Source organism: Papaver somniferum, chromosome 5 (genome assembly GCF_003573695.1).
Source record: "Papaver somniferum cultivar HN1 chromosome 5, ASM357369v1, whole genome shotgun sequence".
In the NCBI taxonomy this organism is placed as follows: domain Eukaryota; kingdom Viridiplantae; phylum Streptophyta; class Magnoliopsida; order Ranunculales; family Papaveraceae; genus Papaver; species Papaver somniferum.
Window position 1 is genome coordinate 94,524,576 of NC_039362.1, and position 26,635 is coordinate 94,551,210.

The 26,635-nt window shown below is 36.8% G+C and overlaps 1 protein-coding gene across 1 annotated transcript; it reads right to left on the reverse strand.

The window, feature by feature from the left end:
* Positions 1 to 682: 682 nt before the first annotated feature.
* On the reverse strand, positions 683 to 26,305 carry LOC113277661. Its single transcript, XM_026526706.1, has 3 exons — positions 25,981 to 26,305; positions 25,633 to 25,831; positions 683 to 757 (listed from the first exon to the last, which is right to left on the reverse strand). Exons 1-3 carry the CDS (start codon positions 26,261 to 26,263, stop codon positions 742 to 744), a joined length of 498 nt encoding a protein of 165 aa, XP_026382491.1. The 5' UTR covers positions 26,264 to 26,305; the 3' UTR covers positions 683 to 741.
* Between the last annotated feature and the right edge of the window lie 330 nt (positions 26,306 to 26,635).

A 26,635-nucleotide genomic window follows, 5' to 3' on the forward strand; every position in this document is an offset into this window, starting at 1 on the left:
GAACAAATCTATGGGTTGACTCCCATGAAGAGAAAGTTATTTGTTTCCCGACTTGCCAGTAGCACGTTCTCAAACAATGTGGGGTTGGTACCCCATGGTGAAGCTGCAAATCATATATGTAAAGCCTGAAGAGTTGGGGATCAACCCAACTAATATGATTAGTCATAAACATGAACCTGCAGTAAGAAATATTAGTACACAGAGAGATAAAACTGAACTCAGTCTTATTTAAAACATAATTCGAACCTTGAATATGAAGTAAATCAGGTTCGCAAATAATTAGTAAAGATTGTTTAATGAATTAAACAGTTCTTTTACTCCCTAAATCTGGTTCTAAGTCTGACGAAATAACTTGCGCCGCAGATATTGGTTCAAATTCACCTGCTGAACAAGGGATCAAAGGAGCAATAATATCTTAACTAATAGATCCATTCTCATCCACGATGGTTTCATTATTAATACTACTAAGATGAAAACAATCATAACTTGATAGATTAAGGGTCAAAGTCAGAGCTTTCTCGACTGATGGAACTAGTCCAAGCACGGGCAAAAATAGAGGTTCTAGTTTGGGCTTCCATCTATTAGTGTCTAGCAGCGGTTTGGAGTCTAACAAATCGTTGACTTCACAAATAACACTATCATCATCAAAATCATACCCAAAATGAGCTAGAAAACCTCTAGTGGATCTTCCAAGTGGTCCTTGCCAAAGCTTTGCGAGTGCATCTTTTCGCCTGTAGCACTTCAAACTAAGGTATACCTGAAAAATATTCAAACAAACTGCGTAAAAAGAACTAAAAGAAATTATATACAAAAAAAATAAAAATAAATTATATACAAAAATTGATATCAATTAGAGTGTATTATGCAACCATTCCCTGGCAGCGGCGCCAAAAACTTGATGTAGATTTTAGATAACCAAAATTAATGATTAAATGAAACCCAGTTATACCCGCAAGCGCACAGGTCAATAGTAATATAGATAGCAAATGCAGTTCGTTCCCACATGGAGTGTGAAATACTCTACCAACTAATACCAAAACAAAATAATCAAATAGATAATGTTTTAACGATTTTTCAAAAATTAGGGACAAAAATGAAATAATAATAATTCAAACAATAATGGGAAAGGGTTGTTAGGGTTTTCGATTTTCACCAATTCAATCATATAAAACTCTACTAATCTCTATTTATTACTCAAGACAATTTTTGAAACCAATCTCATGTCTCGGAAGATTGTATGTTAAATTCTCAAATATAGTTTCTCGGTTGTAATATCCTTCGCTTCAAGGGTAGTGATTCTAAAGCATTACCTATCTATCCTTGCATACCACGTCCAGGGATTTAACCGAAGCACGAAATATCAATTCAAAAGCATAAATAATCTAGAAAATCACATGAGTAATTAAATACCAAGCTATATGAAGAGAAATTACTAATCAATGAATTATTATTAGAAATATCATTGTTGAGTCTATATTATTAAATTGGTTTCCATTTCAACCCTAAAAAACAATTTAGCAAACCATGGAGAAAAATGAAATCAAAACTGCAAACCCTTGTTTCTCCGCTTCACGGCTCTGCAACCGCCCCCACACAACACAGACGTCACTCCACCCTTTTTATGGTTCCTCCACTTCAGACATATTAAAGTGTAAATGAGAATAATATATTCTTTCCTTATCAAATTTTTGCATGTGAATAATTAAAGTGAGAAGTATAATTCTTTCTCCAATCACAATTAATTTCCCTTGCATGTATCTTTGACCACCAACCAAAATGTATGTTCACAATCTCGTGTCCACGTTTAATATAATTCACTCCCACTAATAATGGTAAGTAAAATAATATTACTTCACTACTTTATTTTCTTCCATTTTCCATAATACCACTTAATTTCTTTATTTTCTTTCCTTTTCCGAGTGAGAGTTGCATTTATGTGGATCCCATAATACTTCATGAATATATTGTCATGCCATATACCATCTTGCAAAATATTTTCACATTGAATACTGATTCCCTCTTGACAACCACAATATTCTCTCATTAATAAATTAACACCAATTAATTATCCCCATATATTTTCTTCTGCATGTCATTACCCGATGGAGGTGTGTCACTAAGGAAACAACCTTGGATATTGAATTTGGAAGTGTAGCAGGTGCTTCAAGAATTAATGCGGCTACCTTTGGAAACTCAATTTTGTTCATGCTATACGTAAATTTACACCAACACCGTTTTAGTTTCATATTCACCATTTCGACTCCCTTCTGTTGTCATGGTAACTAGACTGGTTGTTGATATATGGAAATACCAGGCCAACCCAGTTTCAACATGGTGGTTGCTGATACATGGAGATACCAGGCCAACCCCGTTTCATCATGGTGGTTGCTGATACATGGAGATACCATGCCAACCTCATTTATCATTGTGCTGCTGATATATATAAATACCAGGCCAGCATATTTGATCATTGTGGTTGCTGATACATGGAGATACCAGGCCAACCCGGCTGCTTATACATGGAAATACCAGGCCAGCATAATAAGTGCTGCTGATATATAGAAATACCAGGCCAACATAATAAGTGCTGCTGATATATAGAAATACCATGCCAACATATTTGCCATTTTCGTCGCAAACACCATTAAGTCTCACATTTTGCTGTTTATTCGTTGAATGATCAAATTCACTTGTACTTTCTACAAAAGCACTAAAATAGTATTAGTAACTAAAATATTGAATCCTAGATAATATAAATATGGGTATAAAATGTAGAATTTACATGCTTATCATATAGCTACGGATCTTCAACAACGGTGGTGCTAAACTTACAACCTTTGGGATCATTGGAGCACTTGGAAGGACGAAGATTTCAAGGAACGTTGAAGATTAGACTATGGAATATGAGCCACTAAAGTTTATCTTTTTTGTATTCCATATGTATTAATAGTTTTGTCACTAAAATTGACAAAGGGGGAGATCGTTAGAGCATAGCTCGGTCGACCTCGCATGCGTTGCTATATCAAGCATGTTTGTCAATGTTAGTGATCAAAACTTTGAGTCTTTATTTCTAGTCTATTATAGCTAAGTCTCGGACTAGGATAGAAAAGTGTAGTTGATCTCAAGGACTTCATGGCAATTCATCATACAACAACGAAGATCTACTCAAGGAACCGTGCAACTTCATCAACAAAAAGGTATGTGGAGACTTGAACTTATATGTCACTCAAAAGTCTATCTATTCTATCTCCCACTTCTTATGAGACAAAAGTCGTATGCTATATAGAATGGATCATACACATTTGACATTTTGAGCTGAGTATACTCTACTTATCTTTTTCTCGAAATTGTGTGTTGGTAAAGCGTTTCTCTTTGATCGGGTTTATCTTCACCTAGTGACGAAAGTCATGAAAAGTTTCAATTACTTTGGAAATTGCTCCGACGAGAAAGGTCTGTAAATAACGACTGAATAACGTCCTCTGAGAATGTTTCAATGGTTGGAATGAGAGTTTAGGTCTATACAACCAATGATGGATATAAGCTATGTGTGGTAACATATATGTGCATAAGTCATATTCCTTAATTCGAAGTTTTCGAACTTTTTTGATTGAGAGAAACTGGAGGAATTGTCTTTGCCAAGTCCGTGAACCCAGTCCGCGAACTGACGGAAGTTCTCTTACCGAGAATTTATGTTGGGTTTTCCAATAACTCGTTTGCGTGTTTAGTCCGCGAACTCAGTCCGCGAACCTAGTCTGCGAACTGGCGGAAGTCTCTTTGCCGATATTTTCTGTTGAGTTTAGAAAACTCTGCCGGTTGTCTTAAGTCCGCGAACTTGTTTGTGAGCTTAAGTGTTTATGATCTAAAGATGTGCTCTGAACATGAAACTTAAATTACTAAGGAATGCTTTATGCAAACCGTTGCTATAAGTTCATAAGACGATTCAATCCAATCGAATCACTTTGTTTCAATTGTGTCTTTTGTAGTTACATAAGTTCTCATAGTAATTTAACAACTCTCTAACTAGTTCATTTGAGTCAATTGAACTAGTTATGGTGAAGAAGAACGAGGTTAATATGAAATTCACATATGGTTAACCTTTTGGGTTACTATGTTGAACCAACATACACGTACATGTTTGGGAATGGTTTTCACAAACCCAGTAAACGTTTACCCAAGTGTGTGTGACAAGCTAAGTTTTCGATCTAACGGTTGAGAAATATTAGATTGAATCTATATAAGGTTTTCATCTAACGGTGAATATGGATTGCTTTGTAACTAAGGCAAAACCCTGATTTGAAGGCTATATAAAGGAGACATCTAGCAATTGGCAAAACTAATCCCCACACGTATGTGTGATACTAGTGCGCTCGCTAGAGTCGATTCACCTTTAACCTTTGGTTTTCTTCTCTAAAACCAGGTTAACGACTTAACGACTTCATTTGGATTGTGAAGCCAGACCGATACTAATTTTATCGTAGTTGTGTGATCCGATCTTGCATCTTCTATCGTACGAGTACAATCTATTGATTGGCTTGAGATCGTGAGAGTTCTCCGATGGGAAAGATAAAGAAGTCACAAACATCTTTGTCTCACTGTTTGTGATTCCTCGACAATCCGCTTGTGTAGTCAGGAAGGATTGTTGAGAGGTGATTGATTAATCTAGGCTGTTCTTCGGGAATATAAGACTGGATTATCAATTGGTTCCTGTTCACCTTGATTTCATATCATAAGACGGAACAAAACCTAGGGTTTTTCTGTGGGAGAAAGATTCATCCTTTGATAGACTTTTTTGTGTGAGACAGATTTGTTTATTATCAAGTCTGCGATTTTGGGTTGCATCAACTCTTAGTTATGAGTGAGATCAGCTAAGGGAATCAAGTACGCAGTGTCCTGCTGGGATCAGAGGCGTAGGAGTACAACTGTACCTTGGATCGGTGGGAGACTGATTGGGGTTCAACTATAGTCCAGTCTGAAGTTAGATTATAGTAGGATAGTGTCTGTAGCGGCTTAATACAGTGTGTATTCAATCTGGACTAGGTCCCGAGGTTTTTCTGCATTTGCGGTTTCCTCGTTAACAAAACTTCTGGTGTCTGTGTTATTTCTTTCCGCATTATATTTTTATATAATAAAAATAATACAGGTTGTGCGTTAAGATCATCAATTGGAAATCCAACCTTTGGTTGTTGATTGATATTGATTGATCCTTGGACATTGGTCTTTGGTACCGTCCAAGTTATTCCTTGTGTTCTATTTTAGACTCGATATTGTTTTAGCTTGAGTAAATCAAAACAAGTGAGAGATATTACCTCCTTGAGATACTTTTATCTAGATTGAGTCTGAATGTCTAGTTTATTCTCTAACAAAGTATTTCGGAGTTAGTCCATACAGATTGCTAAGCGAAATATTGGGTGGTGTTGTTAGACCCCCGTTTTTCACAGACCGATACTACTTTTATCGTAATTGTGTGATCTGATCTTGCATCTTCTATCGTACAAGTACAATCTAGTGATTGGATTGAGATTGTGAGAGTTCTCCGATAGGCAAGATAAAGAAGTCACAAACATCTTCGTCTCACTGTTTGTGATTCCTCGACATCCTCTTGTGTAGTCAAGAAAGATTGTTGAGAGGTGATTGATTAATATAGGTTGTTCTTAGGGAATATAAGACCGGATTATCAATTGGTTCCTGTTCACCTTGATTTCATATCATAAGACGGAACAAAACCTAGGGTTTTTCAATGGGAAACAAATTTATCCTTTGATAGACTTTTCTGTGTGAGACAGATTTGTTTATTATCAAGTCTGCGATTTTGGGTTGCAACAACTCTTAGTTGTGGGTGAGATCAGCTAAGGGAATCAAGTGTGCAGTGTCCTGCTGGGATCAGAGGCGTAGGGAGTACAACTGTATCTTGGATTAGTGGGAGACTGATTGGGGTTAAACTATAGTCCAGTACGAAGTTAGATTGTAGTAGGCTAGTGTCTATAGCGGCTTAATACAGTGTGTATTCAATCAGGACTAGGTCCCGGGGTTTTTCTGCATTTGCGGTTTCCTCGTTAACAAAACTTCTGGTGTCTGTGTTATTTCTTTTCCGCGTTATATTTTTATATAATTGAAATAATACAGGTTGTGTTGGTAAGCGTTTCGCTTCGACCATGTTTTTCTTTACCTAGTGACACAAGTCATGTACGTTTCAGTCATCTTGAAAATTGCTTTGACGAGAAATAGTGTAACAACTATATAACGTCCTCTAAGAATGTTTCATTGATTGAAATGAGAGTTTAGATTACATAACCATAGTGGACATAAGTATGTTGTGGAAACACATATGTGCATAAGTACCATACTGGAAATCGTCTAGTAACCAAGTCCGCGAACTTCCGAAGTTCTCAAACCCGAGAATTTTTGTTGAGTTATCAAACTGTCTTGCGCGAACCAAGTCCGCGAACCTAGTCCGCGAACCAGCGAAGCTCTCGAACCCGAGAATTACTGCTGGAGTTTGGAAACTCTTTACAGTACTTCAAGTCCGCGAACCTAGTCTGCGAACTTGTAAAGGTTATATATCTAAAGATGATTTCTGAACTTAACTCATAAAGACTAAAGAATGCTTTTGAAAACCGTGGATATAAAGTTCATGAACCGATTCATGTGAATCAAATCATCTTTGCTTCAATTGTGTCTTGTGTAGTACATGAGATTTCCTTGCAATTGAACAACTCTCTAACTAGTTCATATGAGTCATTTGAACTAGTTATGGTAAAAAGGAAAATGGTTGGTATGAAATGCTCAAATGGCTAACCTTTTGGTTGACTATTATTGAACCAACTATGCACACGTTTGGGTACGGTTAACAAACCTAAGTGCATGTATTTCATTTGTGTATAACAAGCTAAGATTTCGATCTAACGGTTGAGATATATTAGCTTGAATCTAAATCAGCTTTTCATCTAACGGTGGATAGCGTTTGCTTTGTGAGCAAGGCGAAACCCTGATTTGAAAGGCTATATAAGGGGACATCTAGAAACTCTACAAACTAATCCCCACACCTTAGATGTGATACTAGTTTGTAAGATAGAGTAGATTCTCCTTTAACCTTTGGTTTTATTCTTCTAAAACCAGGTTAACGACTTAAAGACTTCATTGGGATTGTGAAGCCAGACCGATACTACTTTTATCGTAGTTGTGTGTTCTGATCTTGCATCTCTATCGTACGAGTTCGATCATATTGATTGGCTTGAGATCGTGAGAGTTCTCTGATAGGCAAGATATAAAATTAATCACAAACATCTTCGTCTCATCATTTGTGATTCCACGACATCTTGTTTCACTACCATAGGATTAAGATTGTTGTGAGAGGATTGATTAATCTAGGCTGTTCTTCGGGAATATAAGACCGGATTATCAATTGGTTTCTTTTCACCTTGATTTTATATCAAAAGACGAAACAAAAACTTTAGGGTTTTTCTGTGGGAGACAGATTGATCCTTTGATAGACTTGTCTGTGTGAGGCAGATTTGTTTATTGTTAAAGCCTGCAATTTTGGGTCGTAGCAACTCTTAGTTGTGGGTGATATCAGTTAAGGGAATCAAGTCCGTAGTATCCTGCTAGGATCAGAGGCGTAGCGGTGCAACTGTACCTTGGATCAGTGGGAGACTGATTGGGCTTCAACTACAGTCCAGTCCGAAGTTAGCTTGGAGTATGCTAGTGTCTGTAGCGGCTTAATACAGTGTGTATTCAATCTTGACTAGGTCCCGGGGTTTTTCTGCATTTGCGATTTCCTCGTTAACAAAACTTCTGGTGTCTGTGTTATTTCTTTTCCGCATTATATTTGTTATATAATAGAAATAATACAGGTTGTGCGTTAGATCAATCAATTGTATAGTCCGACCTAACAGTTTTTTATTGATATTGATTGATCCTTGGACATTGGTCTTTGGTACCGTCCAAGTTCAACTCTCTTTGGTAAAGACTCGCAGATTTTTATTTGCTTGAGTAAAGATCAAATCGAGAGATTGAGATATTAACTCCTTGAGATACTTTTTCTAGATTGAGTCTGATTGTCTAATTGATTCTATAGAAAGTGTTTCGGAGTTAGTCCATCCAGATTGCTAAGCGAAATATTGGGTGGCGTTGTTAGACCCCCGCTTTTTCAATTGGTATCAGAGCAGGCAAACACGTTTAAGACCTTACAAGTCTGTGTTTGTAGCGATCTGACTCTATGGATAGAGGTGCTATCTCTATTAACGTACCACTAGTCTTCGATGGCTCTAATTACTTATGGTGGAAAATTTCTATGGAGCTTTTCTTCAAGCACGTGATTATCAATCATGGGTATATGTAGTTAATGGCTTTGATGCTTCCGTTGTGGCAGTTGGTGATGTAAACGTTCCCAAACCTATTGGTGAATATAGACCTGCTGATATTCTTGCTGCTAAGCAAAACTCCGACGGTTTGAATGCCATCATACATGCCATTATCCCAAACCTTCAGCACCATGTGTGTAATTGCACTCGGTCTAAAGATGCTTGGGATATTTTAGAAACCGTATTTGAAGGAAACTCCAGGGAAAAGGAAGCTAGGCTTCAAAACCGTAATTCTGATTGGGAGAACCTTCATATGGCAGATGAAGTTTCATTTGATGAGTTTAATCACAAAGTGTCTGAAATTGTTAATGCATCGTTTGCATTGGGTAAGATTATTCCTGGAAAGGACATTGTGATGAAAATTCTCAGATCGCTGCCATCTAGATACGACTCTAAGAAGCATGCCATCGTTGAGGGAAATAACCTCAACAATACTTTCAGAAATATCTTGGTTGGAAAGCTAAAGATCTTTGATCATGAGCATACATCCAAAATCGGAAAGGATGTTGCCTTTAAAGCACAGAAGAACACTAAATTACTTGATAAAAGTAAAAGTGTTTATGTCTTTGAGGATGATCAGTCTGAGGATGATTTTTCGGACGAAGATCTTAACAAATCAGTCTCCTTGATCACAAGACAGTTTAGGGATCTTCTTTTGAAGAGAAGTAAACAGTTTTCAAGAGACAAACCTAGGTCATCAGATAAACCTCACACTCGCGCCCCTCCTAAAAACAGGGATGCTGACGAGGTTGATGACGATGATATGCCTCAGTGCTTTAAGTGTAAAGGTTTTGGTCATTTTGAAAACGAATGCCCTAATCGGAGAAAATACACTGAGAACAAAGGTCTTGCTGTAACACTTGATGAAATGTCTGAGATCTATGATTCTGATGAAGATAGGAAATCAAGTGTCGGTCTTCTTTGTGAAAACATTGATTTTGATAATTGTAGTAATACATATATCAACCTTGATGGTTTCGGTGAAGACGAGAATCCAATCAAGTTGGAAGAATCGATTGACCCATCCTTTGGAAACTCTGTATGTAATGTTTCAGGATCTAACTTGTGTTTAGCCGCAGTCACACAGATGCCTGAATATTATCCAAGATTGACGTGCTCATTTTGTTCTCAGAAGGGTCATGAACTATCAAGATGTTACAAGTACAAACATCAAATGAGGCACGCCAACAAACTTCAACGAAGAGCAAATCAGTTAGCAAGGAAGCTTAAACTTTCTCAGAAAACCGCTGAGGTATGTAGGATTTTATCTTCGTCTAGGAAGTCTGTTTCCAAGGATAAAATAAGACCATTAGAGAAAAAGATGTGGTCAAATCGCTTTGATAGACAGAAGTCATAGGATTCCTCTCAAGAGGAAAATGGTGGACAAATTGTTGTTCACCACAACACAAATTAATTGTGTTGATTCGTAAATCTTGTCTCATGTGCCTGATCGAAAGAGACAAGATTGTGAACGCACAGGCTTTAGGAAAAAGTTTTCTTAGGTTTGTTATTTTTTGTCTATCAAATAAAAGAAAAGGGTTATTATCGATAATTCTACTCTTTATAGGGTTTAGAATTGGACGTCCACGAACCTGTTTAAAGGTTTCGAACCCTACATTCCTTTTTCCTCTTTGATATTCTTTTCTCAAGACTGCGTGTCGATATTATGAATTTCACTCACAAAAATCAGTTGGTAATAGCTGTTCTCAAAGCATCATGTCTTTGGATGGAAAGGATGTCAACATGATTGTTAAGCCATCAATCAAGGAAAAAGAGAAATCTCCAAATTCTTCGTCCTTGAAAAGAAAAATAAGGAATATAAGAAAGCCAAGGGTGGTACCTTCTAACTCTCAAAAGTTTTCCGATGTTCTTGATGAGCTGAAGGAAGTAAGAAAGGAGATTTGTGAAATAAAGGCTTGCGTTTTAAGATCTTTGGAAATTCAGAAAGCCCTGGTTCGACATCATCAGCCAAGACGGTTTGTTGATATTAACTCCTTCATTCACGAACCTTATGTACCAATGGCAGTTGATGACAAGGATTTCGGGAATGATAAATAATTTCTCAAAGACATTGTTGCCTAGGATGTCTTCTTTTTGGCTTAGTTGGAAGAATAACTAGTGCTTTGAATAGCGATGATTGCGACTACACATAGTTATTATTTTCATCTTCTTGTATTATTTTTTAGGTTTATTGGTTTTAAATTATAAAAATATTTTGGAGGATGATGGTTTGAAATATTTAATCTTATGGTGTGTTATATTGCAATATGTTATGGGATATTGGTGTTTACGTCCGTGAACTATGTTATCCCATATTTTGTCAAAAGTAAAGTCGTTCATGATCGGTATTCATGTATTGATTTAAGAATGAATAAACTTTTGAGAAATACAAAAGTTAAACCTATATTGTCAATTCCTTGATGGAATATAGGTTAAAATCTTTTGTGAACAAGGATAAAGTCTATTATTGTTATGCAAATAATGATTGAAAATAGAATAGATCCTTGTGTATTCCACAGTATTGATCTTCATTGATTCATATCTTATGAAATACTGTGAGGCTCCGTAATATGTCTTATGTTGAGCACGATACGACTAAGTTGATTATTTTTGATTAACTTGATTGGTTGTTCCGTAAGGTGTGTTATGTTGAGCATTTGTGAACTAAATTAATCATCTTGTTTGGTTATTTAGTTATTGCTCCGTAAGTTCTCTTATGTCGAGCAAAACAAATGACAATTAAATTGATTACTTTTGTAATTAGTTTGGTTGTTTGTATTCCAATTAGATTAATTATGGGTTCTCTTGTAATTAGTCTAGTTGAGTATTCATATATTCTGTGAGATTCTTCTTGTGTTGAGTATATGAACGGCTATCCTAATCATTTTCTAATGGTTATGTTAGTCATATGTTCCGTAAGTTTACTTATATTGAGCATAATCAATTAAGTTAAGCACTTATGTGTTTAATTTGATTGAGTATTCCGATTAAATTGATCATGGGTTTACTTGTGATTAATTTGATTGATTTTTTTTTATATAGAAAATCATTTTTCATGGTTTTTGGTGTCCAATAAAAATCCTTCTTTTCTCTCGAAATTAAGGTCGCTCCTGTTTTTCCCTTGGGAATGACATCTAATGGGGGGGAGTTCCTTTGAACTTGTGCTTAATGGTCATATCTTGAGGGGTGTGCGGCTGTGGAATTTTAGAGGAGTTATCTTGTATCTTTAAACTCCTTGATAAATGCTATTAGCTTCGGTTATATGATTGCATCTAAATTAAGATGATGTACGTCCTTTCTTTTAGTCATGAAATGTCTCTTGTGGAAATTTCATTATGATCCCGTTCTTGTACCTTTGCCAATTTTATTGACAAAAAAGGGGAGAATTAATATGTAGTTCACACTACAAATACATATGGTTTTCGGATCATTGTGTAAGGGGGAGTGGTTTCCATGATCGAGATGGAGTACTGACTAAGGGGGAGTGATACATATCACCATATTATTATTGTTGAAGTTGTGATACAATTGGACTTTGACACTGTGTAATAATACTATGACATTGTATAACAATGATCGAGACCAATGCTTTCTCATTATTATAGCTACGGATCTTCAACAACGGTGATGCTAAACTTACAACCTTTGGGATCATTGGAGTACTTGGAAGGAAGAAGATTTCAAGGAATGTTGAAGATTAGACATATGGAATAGGAGATATTAAAGTTTCATTATCTTTTTTTTATTCCATATGTATTGATAGTTTTGTCACTAAAATTGACAAAGGGTGAGATTGTTAGAGCACTGCTCGGTCAAACTCGCGTGCGTTGCTATATCAAGCATGTTTGTCAATGTTAGTGATCAAAACTATAAGTCTTGATTTCTAGTCTATTATAGCTAAGTCTCGGACTAGGATAGTAAGTGTAGTTGAGCTCAAGGACTTCATGGAGATTCTGTTAGGATTATTGCCTTAGGATTAACCTCACAAGACACTAATAGTTCTTTAGATCAACGTAGAACTAAAGAAAACAGAAATAAGATGCACTAAACGAAACAAAGAAAGACACAAGATTTAACGTGGTTCGGAAATATGCCTACGTCCACAAACGGCTACGATCAAATCCTATTATCGAACGGATTAAATAGAATAAACCACAACTATGACCAGCAGGATGTGGTTCACAAACCCTAAACAATTCTCTATGAACCAAACGTTCTAAACCCTAAAATTCTCTAGTTATGAGAACTCTTCTCTGAATTGTGCTTTATTTTTTCCCTTAAGACTTGTCCACCTATTTATATAGGTTACAAACTTGTCTTCCAAGTATATGAGTTATACTAGGAAACCTAAACATAGCTACAAAAGGAAACCTTGAGTTTAAATAAATTAGGAAACCTCTATCTATACTAAATTAAGGAAACACCTAGACGATTCTAGAATACTCTAGAATCTTCCTAAAACATCGACAACATAACAATTCTCCACCTTGTCGATGTTTCCACCAAACTGAGCTTGATCTTCTCAAGTTAACCGTAGCCTCAAATGCCCCTAGGGCCTCAACAACGAGCAGTATGGATCAAGCTGAGACACCTCTCAAACTTGACCTTCGGAACGACTTTCGTCAACATGTCTGCTGGATTATCTTCAGTATCAACCTTCAATAGTTGTACTAATCCGTTATCAACAACTTCTCGTACCTTATGATAATGAACATCAATATGCTTGTTGTGTGCATGATAAACTTGGTTCTTGGATAAATGAATAGCACTCTGACTGTCACAGTTTACAACAACACTCTGTTGTATAATCCCCAAGTATTTAACTAAACCACGAAGCCATAATGCTTCCTTAACAACCTCTGTCACAGCAATATACTCTGCCTCCGTAGTAGACAAAGCTACGATTGGTTGTAACATAAACCTCCAACTGATAGGTCCTCCACTCAATGTAAAACAATACCCTGAAGTTGAACGACACTTATCCCTATCACCCGCATATCAGAATCAACAAATCCACAGACCTTCAAATTCTGCTCCTTCTCAAACACTAAACCAATATCCAAGATCCCTTGAAGATATCTCAAAATTCCCTTCACCACATACCAATGTGATCTTCCATGATTATCCATATGACGACTAACTAAACCAACTTCCTGTGAAATATCCGGACGAATACAAACCATAGCATACATCAAAGAACCTACCGCATTAGCATAGGGAACCTTTGACATAAACTCCTTCTCCTCAGTTGTAGTAGGACACAACTGTTTTGATAACTTAACTGTAGGCGGTATTGGAACACTAATAGCTTTGGAGTTATGCATTCCAAAGCGACGAAGAACCTTCTCAAGATAGGATTTCTGAGTAAGACATAACTTTCCCTTAGATCTGTCTCGAGTAATCTCCATACCCAAAATCTTCTTAGCTGGACCCAAATCCTTCATCTCAAACTCTAAACTCAATTGTTTTTTTAAAACATCAATTTCTGACTTGCTCTTTGCAGCTATGAGCATGTCATCCACATAGAGTAAAATATACACAAAACTTCCATCTGGAAACTTCTTAAAGTACACGCACTGATCGTATTTACTACGAGTATACTTTTGCTGCAACATAAATGTATCAAACCTCTTGTACCATTATCTTGGCGATTGCTTCAAACCATACAATGATTTCTCAAGTCGACACACATAATCTTCCTTACCAGCAACTTCATAACCAATGAGCTGTGACATATAAATGTCTTCCTCCAAATTTCCATGCAAGAATGTTGTTTTGACATCTAATTGCTCGAGATCTAAGTCAAATTGCATCACAAATGCTAAAAGAACTCGGATAGAAGTGTGTTTAACAACCGGAGAGAAAACTTCATTATAATCCACACCTTCCCTTTGTGCATATCCCTTAGCTACTAACCTTGCTTTGTATCGTATACCACTAACGACACTCTTGGAATCTGGAATTCCATCCTTTACCGTATAGACCAACTTGCACCCAATCTTCTTTCGACCCTTAGGCAACTTAACAAGCTCCCAAGTGTGATTCTTGTGAAGAGACTTCATCTCCTCATCCATGTCTGTTTTCCACTCAACGGCATGAGTATTACTCATTGCCTCCTCAAAGGTAAACGGCTCATCCTCAAAAACAGAGAATGCATAAGATGCAAACTCATCAAAACCATAACGAACTGGTGCACGTCTCTCACGTTGAGACGTCAAGGACGGAATATTCTCAACTTGTTGTTGTGTAGATTCCTCACTAGGAAGCTCAAACTCAACTTCATCTTCTACAAGAGTTTCTTTTTCTTCTTCTATAGTAGATGAACTTGGAACCCTTTGCTCCACCTGCACCGAATCATCTTCAACACCGCTACTACTCTCACTTTCAATTTGAGAGTCCCAATCAGTGAACTTCTTTGAATCAAGCATCGCTTTCTCATTAAAGATCACATCACGACTGATAATAAACTTATTATGTTCTGGGAACCATAGACGATACCCCTTAACACCTAATGGATAACCTAAGAAAATTGCTTCCTTAGACCTAACACCCAACTTATCTTCTTTCACATGAAAATAGGTTGGACAACCAAATACCTTCAAATTAGTATAATTGACGGGATTACCGGTCCATACCTCCATAGGTCACTTACACTTAATAGTTATTGATGGTGATCGATTCACTAAATAGCATGCCGTATTAACTGCTTCAGCCCACTAAATCTTGTCTAAACTTGTGTCTGACAACATGCACCGTGCTCTCTCAAGTAACGTTCGATTCATTCTTTCCGCTGCTCCATTTTGCTGTGGTGTACCCCTGACTGTGAAGTGCCTAACGATACCTTGTTCCTAACAAAACTCCTTCAATGGGTCTTCGATGTATTCACCGCCATTATCGGAACGTATCTTCTTAATCACACGACCAAGTTGTTTCTCTACCATGGTCTTCCACTTCTTAAACACCTCGGTGACTTCATACTTATGCTTCATGGTGTAAAGACAAACTCTCCTCGAAAAGTCATCAATAAAGGTCACAAACCACCTAGCACCTCCCTTAGAAACTTTACGAGAGGGACCCAAAACATCTGAATGGATGTAATCTAACATACCCTGTGTTTGATGTACAGCGGTACCAAAACTGCTCCTACATTGCTTCCCGAAGATACAATGCTCACAGAAATCAAGCTTGCGAGTCTTTTCACCTCCAAGCAAGCCTTTACTACTCAAAACGGACATACCTTTCTCACTCATATGCCCAAGACGCATATGCCATAAACGTGTTGACTCCACCTGTTTCTCATCAATTGATTGAGAAACCATAACTCCACCACAAACTATATCTCCTTGTAAGAAATATAAATTACCATTTATTTCACCGGTCATCTTCAAACTATCGTCGTAGTATACCTTCAAGAATTCATATTCAGCAAAATACTTGTATCCAAGTGATTCAAGTACTCCTAACGAAATCAAACTCTTCCTCAAATCTGGAACATGTCTAACCTCTGAAAGTGTTGTGATAACACCATGCGAACGAACTTGTACCGTACCAACTCCAACTATTTTGCAGGCATTAGAATTTCCCATCATAACAGTACCACCATTCACCTCTCTATAAGTAGTGAAACAATCCTTTGAAGGACACATATGATACGAAGCATCGGAATCAAGCATCCAACCATCATTGAGATAACTCTTTGATGTAACGGTTAACACTTCCTCATCAAAACCACTCATTGGGTCTTCTAAAACTTCACTGCCTTCCACAACCGAAGCAACAACATTCTTCGAATCTGATTTCCCACGTTTCTCATCACTTGCCTTAAGCTTGAGACAATCATCCCTAATATGACCAGTTTTATGACAATAATAACACTCAATATCGTTCTTCTTGAAACGATTCTTCGACTTCTGCTTCTTATTACTATTCTTTCCTCTATCAACAAACAAACCCTCGCCTTGTGCTTCATCGCTTAAATCTTGTTTCCTTAATGCCTTAGCTTGTAAAGCAGCAACCACATCATCGAAAACCAACTTATTGTCTCCTTCGGTTTTCACACTCAGCAAGTAGTCAACGAAAGCATCATAATATGGAGGCAAAGAACATAATAATATCATAGATTTGTTCGTATCAGAAATAATCACATTGATGTTAGATAAATCAGAACATATCTTATTAAACTCATTAATATGATCAACCATAGGCTTACCTGAAGCCATCCGAAAGGCATAAAGCATGCGCTTCAAGTAAAGCTCTGAAGTCAAATCCTTTTGCAAGTAGATCTTCTCTAACTTATCCCACAACACCTTTGCAGAGGTTTCACTCGAAAAATTATGAGTGATCTCTCTTGACAAACATAACCGAATAGTTGAACACGCCTCCAAAGCAAGGTCATCCCATTTCTCATCGCTCCATTCCTTTGGTAACACTGCTGGTTTGTCCTTGATCGCTTTGATTTGTTTCATACTAACAAGAATATATTTAACATCAGTTTTCCATGATGTAAAATTATTCTTCCCGTTGAATTTGATAATATCAAATCCATGCACCTTCGAAAAATTTCCACTTGATGTAGAAGTAGACATCTTCACTTCCAACTATGATCCTCTCCACGCTCACCACACCACTTGTTAGGATTAACCTTACAAGACACTAATAGTTCTTTGGATCAACGTAGAACTAAAGAAAAAAGAAATAAGATGCACTAAACGAAACAAAGAAACACACAAGATTTAACGTGGTTCGGAAATATGCCTACGTCCACAAACGTCTACGATCAACTCTTATTATAGAACGAATTACAGAGAATAAACCACAACTATGACCAGCAGGATGTTGTTCACAAAACCTAAACAATTCTCTATGAACCAAACGTTCTAAACCCTGAAATTCTCTAGTTATGAGAACTCTTCTCTGAATTGTGCTGTTTTTTTTCCCTTAATACTTGTACACCTATTTATATAGGTTACAAACTTGTCTTCCAAGTATATGAGTTATACTAGGAAACCTAAACATAGCTACAAAAGTAAACCTTGAATTTAACTAAATTAAGAAACCTCTAGCTATACTAAATTAAGGAAACACCTAGAAGATTCTAGAATACTCTAGAATCTTTCTAAAACATCGACAACATAACAGATTCATCATACAAGTGGAAGAACTACTCAAGGAACCGGTGGAACTTCTCGATAAAAAGGTATGTGAAGACTTGAACTTATCTGTCACTCAAAAGTCTATCTATTATATCTCCTACTTCTTGAGACAAAAGTCGTATGCTATATGTATAGACTTAGATTATACACATTTGGAATTTCGAGCCGAGTATACCTCACCTATCTATATCTCGAAATATGTGTTGGTAAGCGTTTCGCTTCGACCATGTTTTTCTTTACCTAGTGACGCAAGTCATGTACGTTTCAGTCATCTTGAAAATTGCTTTGACGAAAATAGTGTAACAACTATATATCGTCCTCTAAGAATGTTTCAATGATTGAAATGAGACTTTAGATTACCTAACCATAGTGTACATAAGTATGTTGTGGAAACACATATGTGCATAAGTCCCATACTGGAAATCGGCTAGTATCCAAGTCCACGAACTGCCAAAGTTCTCAAACCCGAGAATTTCTGCTGAGTTATCAAACTGTCTTGCGTGAACCAAGTCCGCGAACCAGCGAAGCTCTCGAACCCGATAATTTCTACTGGAGTTTGAAAACTCTTTCCAGTACTTCAAGTCCGCGAACCTAGTCTGCGAACTTGTAAAGGTTATATATCTAAAGATGATTTATGAACTTAACTCATAAAGACTAAGGAATGCTTTTGCAAACCGTGGCTATAAAGTTCATGAACCGATTCATGCGAATCAAATCGTCTTTGCTTCAATTGTGTCTTGTGTAGTACATGAGATTTCCTTGCAATTGAACAACTCTCTAACTAGTTCATATGAGTCATTTGAACTAGTTATGGTGAAGAAGAAAATGGTTGGTATGAAATGCTCAAATGGCTACCTTTTGGTTGACTATTATTGAACCAACTATGCACACGTTTGGGTACGGTTAACAAACCTAAGTGCGTGTATTTCATTTATGCATAACAAACTAAGATTTCGATCTAACGGTTGAGATATATTAGCTTGAATCTAAATCAGCTTTTCATCTAACGGTGGATAGCGTTTGCTTTGTGAGCAAGGCGAAACCCTGATTTGAAAGGCTATATAAAGGGACATATAGCAACTCTACAAACTAATCCCCACACCTTACGTGTGATACTAGTTTGTACGGTAGAGTCGGTTCTCCTTTAACCTTTGGTTTTCTTCTTCTAAAACCAGGTTAACGACTTAAAGACTTCATTGGGATTGTGAAGCCAGACCGATACTACTTTTATCGTAGTTGTGTGTTCTGATCTTGCTTCTTCTATCGCACGAGTTCGATCATATTGATTGGTTTGAGATTGTGAGAGTTCTCCGATAGGCAAGATATAAAAGCAATCACAAACATCTTCGTCTCATCGTTTGTGATTCCACGATGTCTTGTTTCGCCACCATACGATTAAGATTGTTGTGAGGTGATTGATTAATCTAGGCTGTTCTTCGAGAATATAAGACCGGATTATCAATTGGTTTCTGTTCACCTTGATTTTATATCAAAAGACGAAACAAAAACTTTAGGGTTTTTCTGTGGGAGACAGATTGATCCTTTGATAGACTTGTCTGTGTGAGACAGATTTGTTTATTGTTAAAGCCTGCGATTTTGGGTCGTAGCAACTCTTAGTTGTGGGTGATATCAGTTAAGGGAATCAATTGCGTAGTATCCTGCTGGGATCAGAGGCGTAGGGGTGCAACTGTACCTTGGATCAGTGAGAGACTGATTTGGGTTCAACTGCAGTCCAGTACGAAGTTAGCTTGGAGTAGTCTAGTGTCTGTAGCGGTTTAATACAATGTGTATTCAATCTGGAATAGGTCACGGGGTTTTTCTGCATTTGCAGTTTCCTCGTTAACAAAACTTCTGGTGTCTGTGTTATTTCTTTTCCGCATTATATTTGTTATATAATAGAAATAACACAGGTTGTGTGTTAGATCAATTAATTGGATAGTCCGACCTAACGGTTGTTGATTGATATTGATTGATCCTTGAACATTGGTCTTTGGTACCGTCCAAGTTCATCTCTCTTTGATAAAGACTCGCAGATTTCTATTTTCTTGAGTAAAGATCAAATCGAGAGATTGATATATTAACTACTTGAGATACTTTTACCTAGATTGAGTCTGACTGTCTAGTTGATTCTCTAGAAAGTGTTTCGGAGTTAGTCCATACAGATTGCTAAGCGAAATATTGGGTGGTGGTGTTAGACCCCCGCTTTTTTACCATGGATACTGATTGGGGATTTAAACGTCATTCTAGATCCAGATGAAAAGCAAGGGGGAAATAAAGCAAGATCGAGTACTAAATCTTTCATCACACAATTGATTGTCTATCTGGGATTACAAGACGCCGGATATGATGGTGCTCCGTTCACATGGTCAAACAACAGAAAAGGAGATGCAAACATTTGCGAAAGAATCGACAGAGCGTTGATTTCTTCACTTTGGACACAGGTATTCTCGGATGCCAAAGTAACTCTCTTACCTAGAGTTGGTTCTGATCATACGCCTATTTTACTAGATACCAAGCCAAAAAAATTAAAACTTCAAAAACCATTTAGATGTATAAGATCCTGGCTTTCTCATTCTAGCTTACCCGAAGTAGTTAAAGCATCTTGGGAATATCATTCAACCAACTCAACAAATGAAAACTTTTCCCTAAAACTCCAACTGTTGTCCTCCGATCTTTCCCGGTGGAACTCGGATATCTTTGGCAATATACGTAAAAATATCAAGAATTTAAACAATAAAATTGAGAATATCCATAGAACCGGAAATATTGCCAAAGATGTAGATAGGCTTAAGAATCTCCAAGAAGAACTAGGGAAATGGTACCAGATTAAAAATGACTACTACCATCAGCTGTCAAGAGGTAAATTTTTCAAAGAATATGACAGAAATACAGAATATTTTCATGCCACTGCCTCATATAGAAAAAGAATCAACTTCATCAATACCCTTAGAGAACCTTCGGGCTTATGGCTCTTCGACAGAGATCAATTACATTCCCTTATGATTAATCATTTCTCCCACATCGGTACATCCCAGAAAAACAACTGTAACTTTGATCTGTCCAGCATCATAATACCGTGCATCACTGAAGAAGAAAATTTATCTCTGCTAAAAATACCCTCCAAAAATGAAATCTGGTTAACTCTCTCCAACATGAATCAATGGGGAGCGTCAGGGATGGATGGTTTCCAACCAGGGTTTTTTAAAGCAAACTGGGAGGTATTCGGCCCGGACATTATCAACACAGTTCATGAGTTTTTTAAAACGGGGATACTTGATGAGGAATTGAACCACTCTTTCATAACCCTTGTCCCAAAAATTTCAACCCCTCAAACCCTGAGTGATTTTAGGCCAATAAGCCTAAGCAACACCATATACAAACTCATTTCAAAAATTCTTGCAAGCAGATTAAAGCCCATCCTCAACAAAATTATCTCCCCTAACCAATCTGCTTTCCTTCCATGAAGACAAATCACCGACAACATTATAATCGACCATGAGCTCATCCATTCAATGAAAACTTCAAAGAAGAAAAAAGGTTATCTAGCTTTGAAATTAGACCTGTCAAAGGCCTTTGATAGAGTGGAGTAGAATTCCATAGAAAAATCTCTCCTTAGTTTGGTCTTTGATGAAAGGTGGACTGACCTCATCTTTCAATGCATCTCCACCACCTCATTCTCAATCCTTCTCAACGGCTCTCCTGGTTCTAAATTTAAAACGTCAAGAGGATTAAGACAAGGGGACCCACTCTCGCCTTACTTATTTCTAATCTGCATGGAAATTCTTTCCAGACTCCTAGAAAAGGCGACTTCCGAGAAAAAAATATCAGGCTTTCAAATCAATAAAGAAGCTCCAAACATCTCCTATCTATTCTTCGCTGATGATTGCTTTCTCTTCACAAAATCCGATATGGGGGAAGCAAAAAATCTTTTGGAAATCATTTCTCTTTTCGGAGATATAACAGGATAAATGATAAATCTACAAAAATCAAGTGTATATTTCAGTTCAAAAATTCATCCTAAACACAGAAAATATATAGCCATAATTCTAAAAGTTCCGCTGATGACGAAAAATGATAGATATCTCGGAACCCCCCTATTTTTTGATAAAAATAGGAAAGCGAATTTCGAGCCTCTCCTCCAGAAATATTACTCAACTCTACAAGGCTGGAAATCGAAACTCCTATCTCAAGCAGGGAGGACAGTTCTGATAAAATCTATCCTTCAAGCTTTTCCAACGTACCAGATGCAGGTACTTGCACTTCCTAAAGACACTTTGAACAAGTTGGACAGGATTCAAAGAAACTTCTGGTGGAATAAAGGCAGGCAAAAACATCAAGGAGGTTTCATTAGAGCTTGGAAATATATTTGCAAACTCATTTCTCAAGGAGGCTTAGGTATAAAAAAAACCACATCAATTCAACGTTGCTCTTCTCACTAAACTAGTCAGCAGATTATTAATAGAAAAAGAGCAACTTTGGGCAAAACTCATCAAAGCAAAATATTTCCCATATTCAAACCCTCTGAAAGAATCCAAAGTCTCCAATTTATCGTGGATTTGGACAAGCATTCGAAAAGGTCTGGAATTAATTAAAGGAAACTTCATCTGGCGAGTAAAAAATGGAAAATCGATAAATGTTTGGGAAGATAGATGGATTCCAAATGTGGAAATAATTCCGCAACCTCAAGACCCACAGGGCACGATTCCGACAAAGGTCCAAGAGCTCATTACAGAAGAGAACAAGTGGGACCAAGAAAACTAAACATTTACTTTAGCCCGGAAGTGAGGAATAAAATTCAAGCCATCTCTCCAAGAAATGAGGAAGAAGATAACATAAAATGGTTACATCATCAATCAGGACTCTTGTCAGCCAAAAACATTTATAATTTCCTAGCAAACCAAACTCAAGAAGAAGACAATTCCTTGTTAGATTTCCCATGGAAAAATATTTGGAGAATACAAGCAATTCCAAGAATCAAGCTTTTTGTGTGGAAACTATCTGGAAAAGCTTTACCCACATCTTCGAGACTGGGGATCCACAATTCGGAAATAGATACAAACTGCCAAATGTTTAATATGCAAGTTCAGGAAACATAGAAACACCTATTTGGAACATGCCCTTTTTCCAGAGCCATTTGGTTCAGTTTCTTTTTAGGTCACCTAATACCCTCAGATGATACGGATTCAATCACAACCTGGGTTAAAAGGTGGATTCAAAACCCAGACCTAGATATATCAACGGGGAAAATTGCGACCATATTATGGTTCATCTGGAAATACGGATGTTCGGTGGTTTTCGAGAAGATAATTCCAAATCCAAGGCAACTAATAACACAGATCAGCAGTTTCTTGCAGTCCATTCCTAAAAAGACTACTACAAAAGGGCTAGACACTAACCAAACATTGTTGATCAATACCAAGTGGTCAAATATAAATACTGATTGGATAATCTTTATAGATGCCTCTTTCAAAGAAGACGACCTATCAATAGGATATGCACACATAGTGTATTCGGTTGATCAACACATTTTCATGCACATTTCAGCAGGATCGGAGACGGCCACTTCAGCTTTCCATGCGGAAGCGAAAGCTTTATACAAAGTGGTTACGTAGCTAAAAGAAAACGTGTTATCTAGCATCACTATTGTAATTGATTGTAAATCCTTGGCAGACAATATCAACAAGGATAACACAAGTCCATTCTGGGCGGCCAAAAACACAGTGCAAGGAGTAAAGACAATCTTAAACGATCTTCCGCAGGCGAAGGTAAAGTTCACTAATCGAAAATACAATTCAGCAGCAGACATAATTGCCAAAGAAGCAAGGATAAAGTGTCTTCAACATTTATCCATGAAGTTGCAGCAAAAACTTAAAATTACTAGCATTGTTTCTAGCATTTTTGATAGAAACGAAATTGTAAACCTTTCGTACTATATTTGCTAGTGAATATATCTCGTCTTTCCATCAAATTTTTTTTTTTGTTTTCTCTGGAGATTTTCAAATGAAGGAACTCTAGAAAATTTGTTTGAGAAATAATTTGTGAAAAAAAAATCACTAGATTTGTTGTTATTACTTGTTGTGTGTTTGCATGTAAGGTATGGAATTTCTTCCTCCTCTTTCTAGTTCTACTAAACTTTCCCTAATTGCTATTTGAGCTGGTTTACTTTGATTGAGTATTGATTTTTGAAGCTCGTATATTTTGGAACAATGGCTCTCATTAGCAAATAACATAAATTTCATGTTTTGATGTTTCCATTTATGAATTTGAGAATTAGGGTTCTTCATGAGAATTTGGGATTCTTCAAAATCGAGAGTTTAATTTTAAAATTATTGTAAATTATAAATTGGGTTGGTGTTACATAGGTTGATATTTGTGTTGATTATCGAAATTGCAAGATTTGATTGTAATTCAACTTTGTGAACCCTAAAATTTCTGTTATTATATTACCAATATATTTAGATTCCACCGTTGGAATATGACGGATTTTTGATATGTTGTACTTCGGTCAGTTATATATCTTCTGTGAAAATTTTAAAATAATCAGGTCACATTTACTAATGCAAATCATGAATACATTGTGACTGCATTCTGCTGAATTGCAGTTCTGGATAGCCGACTAATGGTTGCGTTTTCTCATGACCTTGTTATTGGATTAAGCTGAAATTTTGATATATTACTCTTTGGAATATATGTTACTTACCATGTAATTTTCAGAAATATCCAATCATTTTAGGTACCTCAAATTGGGAGGGAATTGGGACTGAATTTTGCAGATTGATAGCGCGAGCCGATTTCTATTGTGTTTATCTTCTTAACCAACCGTTAGAATGATTTGAATTTTTAATATGTTGTGATACCCTAGGCCACAGAGATTCTGTAAAAATTTCGAGATGATCAGAAAATATTTGATAAACCGAAACTGAAGTTGTAAAACAGAAATACGGTACATTCTTGCTCCTTCGTTATTTCCTTATGAAATTCTTTCCGTGGGAATGTTTTCTATTGTGAGCGAGAAATATGAATTCGAATGTTTGTTCGCGCTTAAGGAGCTTAAGGTGTTTGCCGAAATGATAGTCACAAGCTCTTAGGAAACCACTCACATCTTCCTTTAATTTGTCGCTTTATATTGATGAATAACTTGAATACTTCATGTCCGCAAATGCTGACCTCAAACATGAACCCTTGTTGATTGTGGAATAAGTTATCTACTGGTTTCATGCCATGTGCACTTTATTATGCAATCAATGCTTTTATTTTCTCTTTTCGGCACGAGGCAAGCTAGCATGGACATGTTATGTAGTTCTGAGTCTCATGAATGCAAGCAGTATGTGTGGGGAACTGGAATTTGTAAAATTATGCAGTTCTTGGTATTTTTCTGTTATATGGTCGGAGATACGGGTTTGTTGCGGATGGGAAAATGGATTTTTGGATCATTAAGTGGTCTTATCCATGTTTAGTTTTATATATGCCTGTAGCCATGTACACAACATGTGTTTGGTTTTCTTTAGCTTGTCCTTAGTATTAAGTTAACTCTCATCGGATTTGAATGGTGCTAACAGGATCATATTGTGTTTTTAAGTACATGGTTTTAAAAAAGCTGAAATGCTACCATTAAATAATGATGATTGTTTCATTTGATACTTTAATTTGTTTTGGTACGTTGTAGTGTCGGTTTCTTTAAATTATTATGTATTTCGGTCGTATTCCTTGAAGAATTTATCTCTAGACAGCTTTTTGTAGAAATCGTTTTTAATTTGGTACCATTTTCCTAGTTCTGGTCGGAGATTTTTTAGCTTGTCTATGTCTCTGGAGATATTTCCGGATTTGTGGATGCTCTCGATTTTATTATTTAAGTTCCTAATATTTTTATGAATGTTTCCAAAGATGTCTGAATTCCATTGGGAAAGATCTGAGGATAGGAGTTGGAGTTTCAAGGAGATGTTTTCATTTGTTGTGTTATTGGAGTGTAGTTCCCAGGATGCTTTGACTACCTCGTGTAGAGTGGAGTGTGATAGCCAAGATCTAATACATCTAAAAGGTTTCTGATGTTTCAATATTTCAGGGTTTGTATCTAATAAGATAGGTGTATGATCTGATCCAACTCTAGGTAGATGAGTTACCTTGGTGTCCGGGAATTTTTGAGACCATAGGTCAATGCTCTGTCAATTCTTTCGCAAATGTCCGCTTCTCCTTTTCTGTTGTTTGACCATGTGAATGGAGCGCCTTCATATCCCGCATTTTGTAGTCCTATGGAGACAATTGTCTGGATGATGACAGTCTTGCTGCTAGAACTAGTCTTGTTTCCCACCTGCTTTTCATCTGGGTCAAGAATGATGTTTAAATCGCCAATTAGAGCCCAAGACTTATTCACTTGCTGGGCCATTTATGAAATATAATTCCATTGCCTGATTTTTTTTCATCAGTATCAATAGCTCCATAAACACAAGTGATGAAAATCTTATCCTCACCTAGACTTGCTTCAAAATGGCACACGTTATATTTTGCTGATACTAATTTCATATCGATATTATTATGCCAGGCGATTGCTATCCCTTTTTCTATTCCCACAGACGGAATGATAAACCAATCATGAAACTTGGATTTTTTAAAGAATAAATTCATCCGAGACAGCGGAGCTTTTGTCTCGGCTAGAAACACTATATCAGGGTTATATAATTGGCAGAGGTATTGTAAATGGTCTTTAGTGAGAGGAGTACCTATACCCTGTACGTTCCAAGACAAAAGCTTCATCTTGCTAGACAAAGCTACACTACTAAAAACAGAGAGAGTTTTAGCACTAGAGAAGAGAAAATTAAGAAAAAAATGTCTCTATTTAAAATCCTAAAAAGGCCAGGCTAAGAGAAAATGGATGATATCAAAGCTTTGTATGAGGGAAAAAAACGGCTAAGAGAAAAAGGATGATATCTAAGCTGTGTACGAGGAAAAAACAAAGTGACTATAAGGACGGAAAGTAAGCACTTGAAAAAACATTAAAACCAGTCTTCACGACTAGAATGCAGCAACAGAACAAAAGATAGGCTGCTCAAAGCAATTTAAGTTGAATTACACAAAACACAGGTACTAGCCAATATACGTTAAATTCACAGGGAAGCAAATGACCTG

Excerpts from the sequence above, each read along its gene's own strand:
- LOC113277661 (XM_026526706.1), bottom strand. The coding sequence starts at position 26,263 with ATGAAGCTTTTGTCTTGGAACGTACAGGGTATAGGTACTCCTCTCACT. Across the intron at positions 25,832-25,980 it reads CCATTTTGAAGCAAGTCTAG|ATGAAAAGCAGGTGGGAAAC; the intron begins GTGAGGATAAGA and ends TTCTTGACCCAG.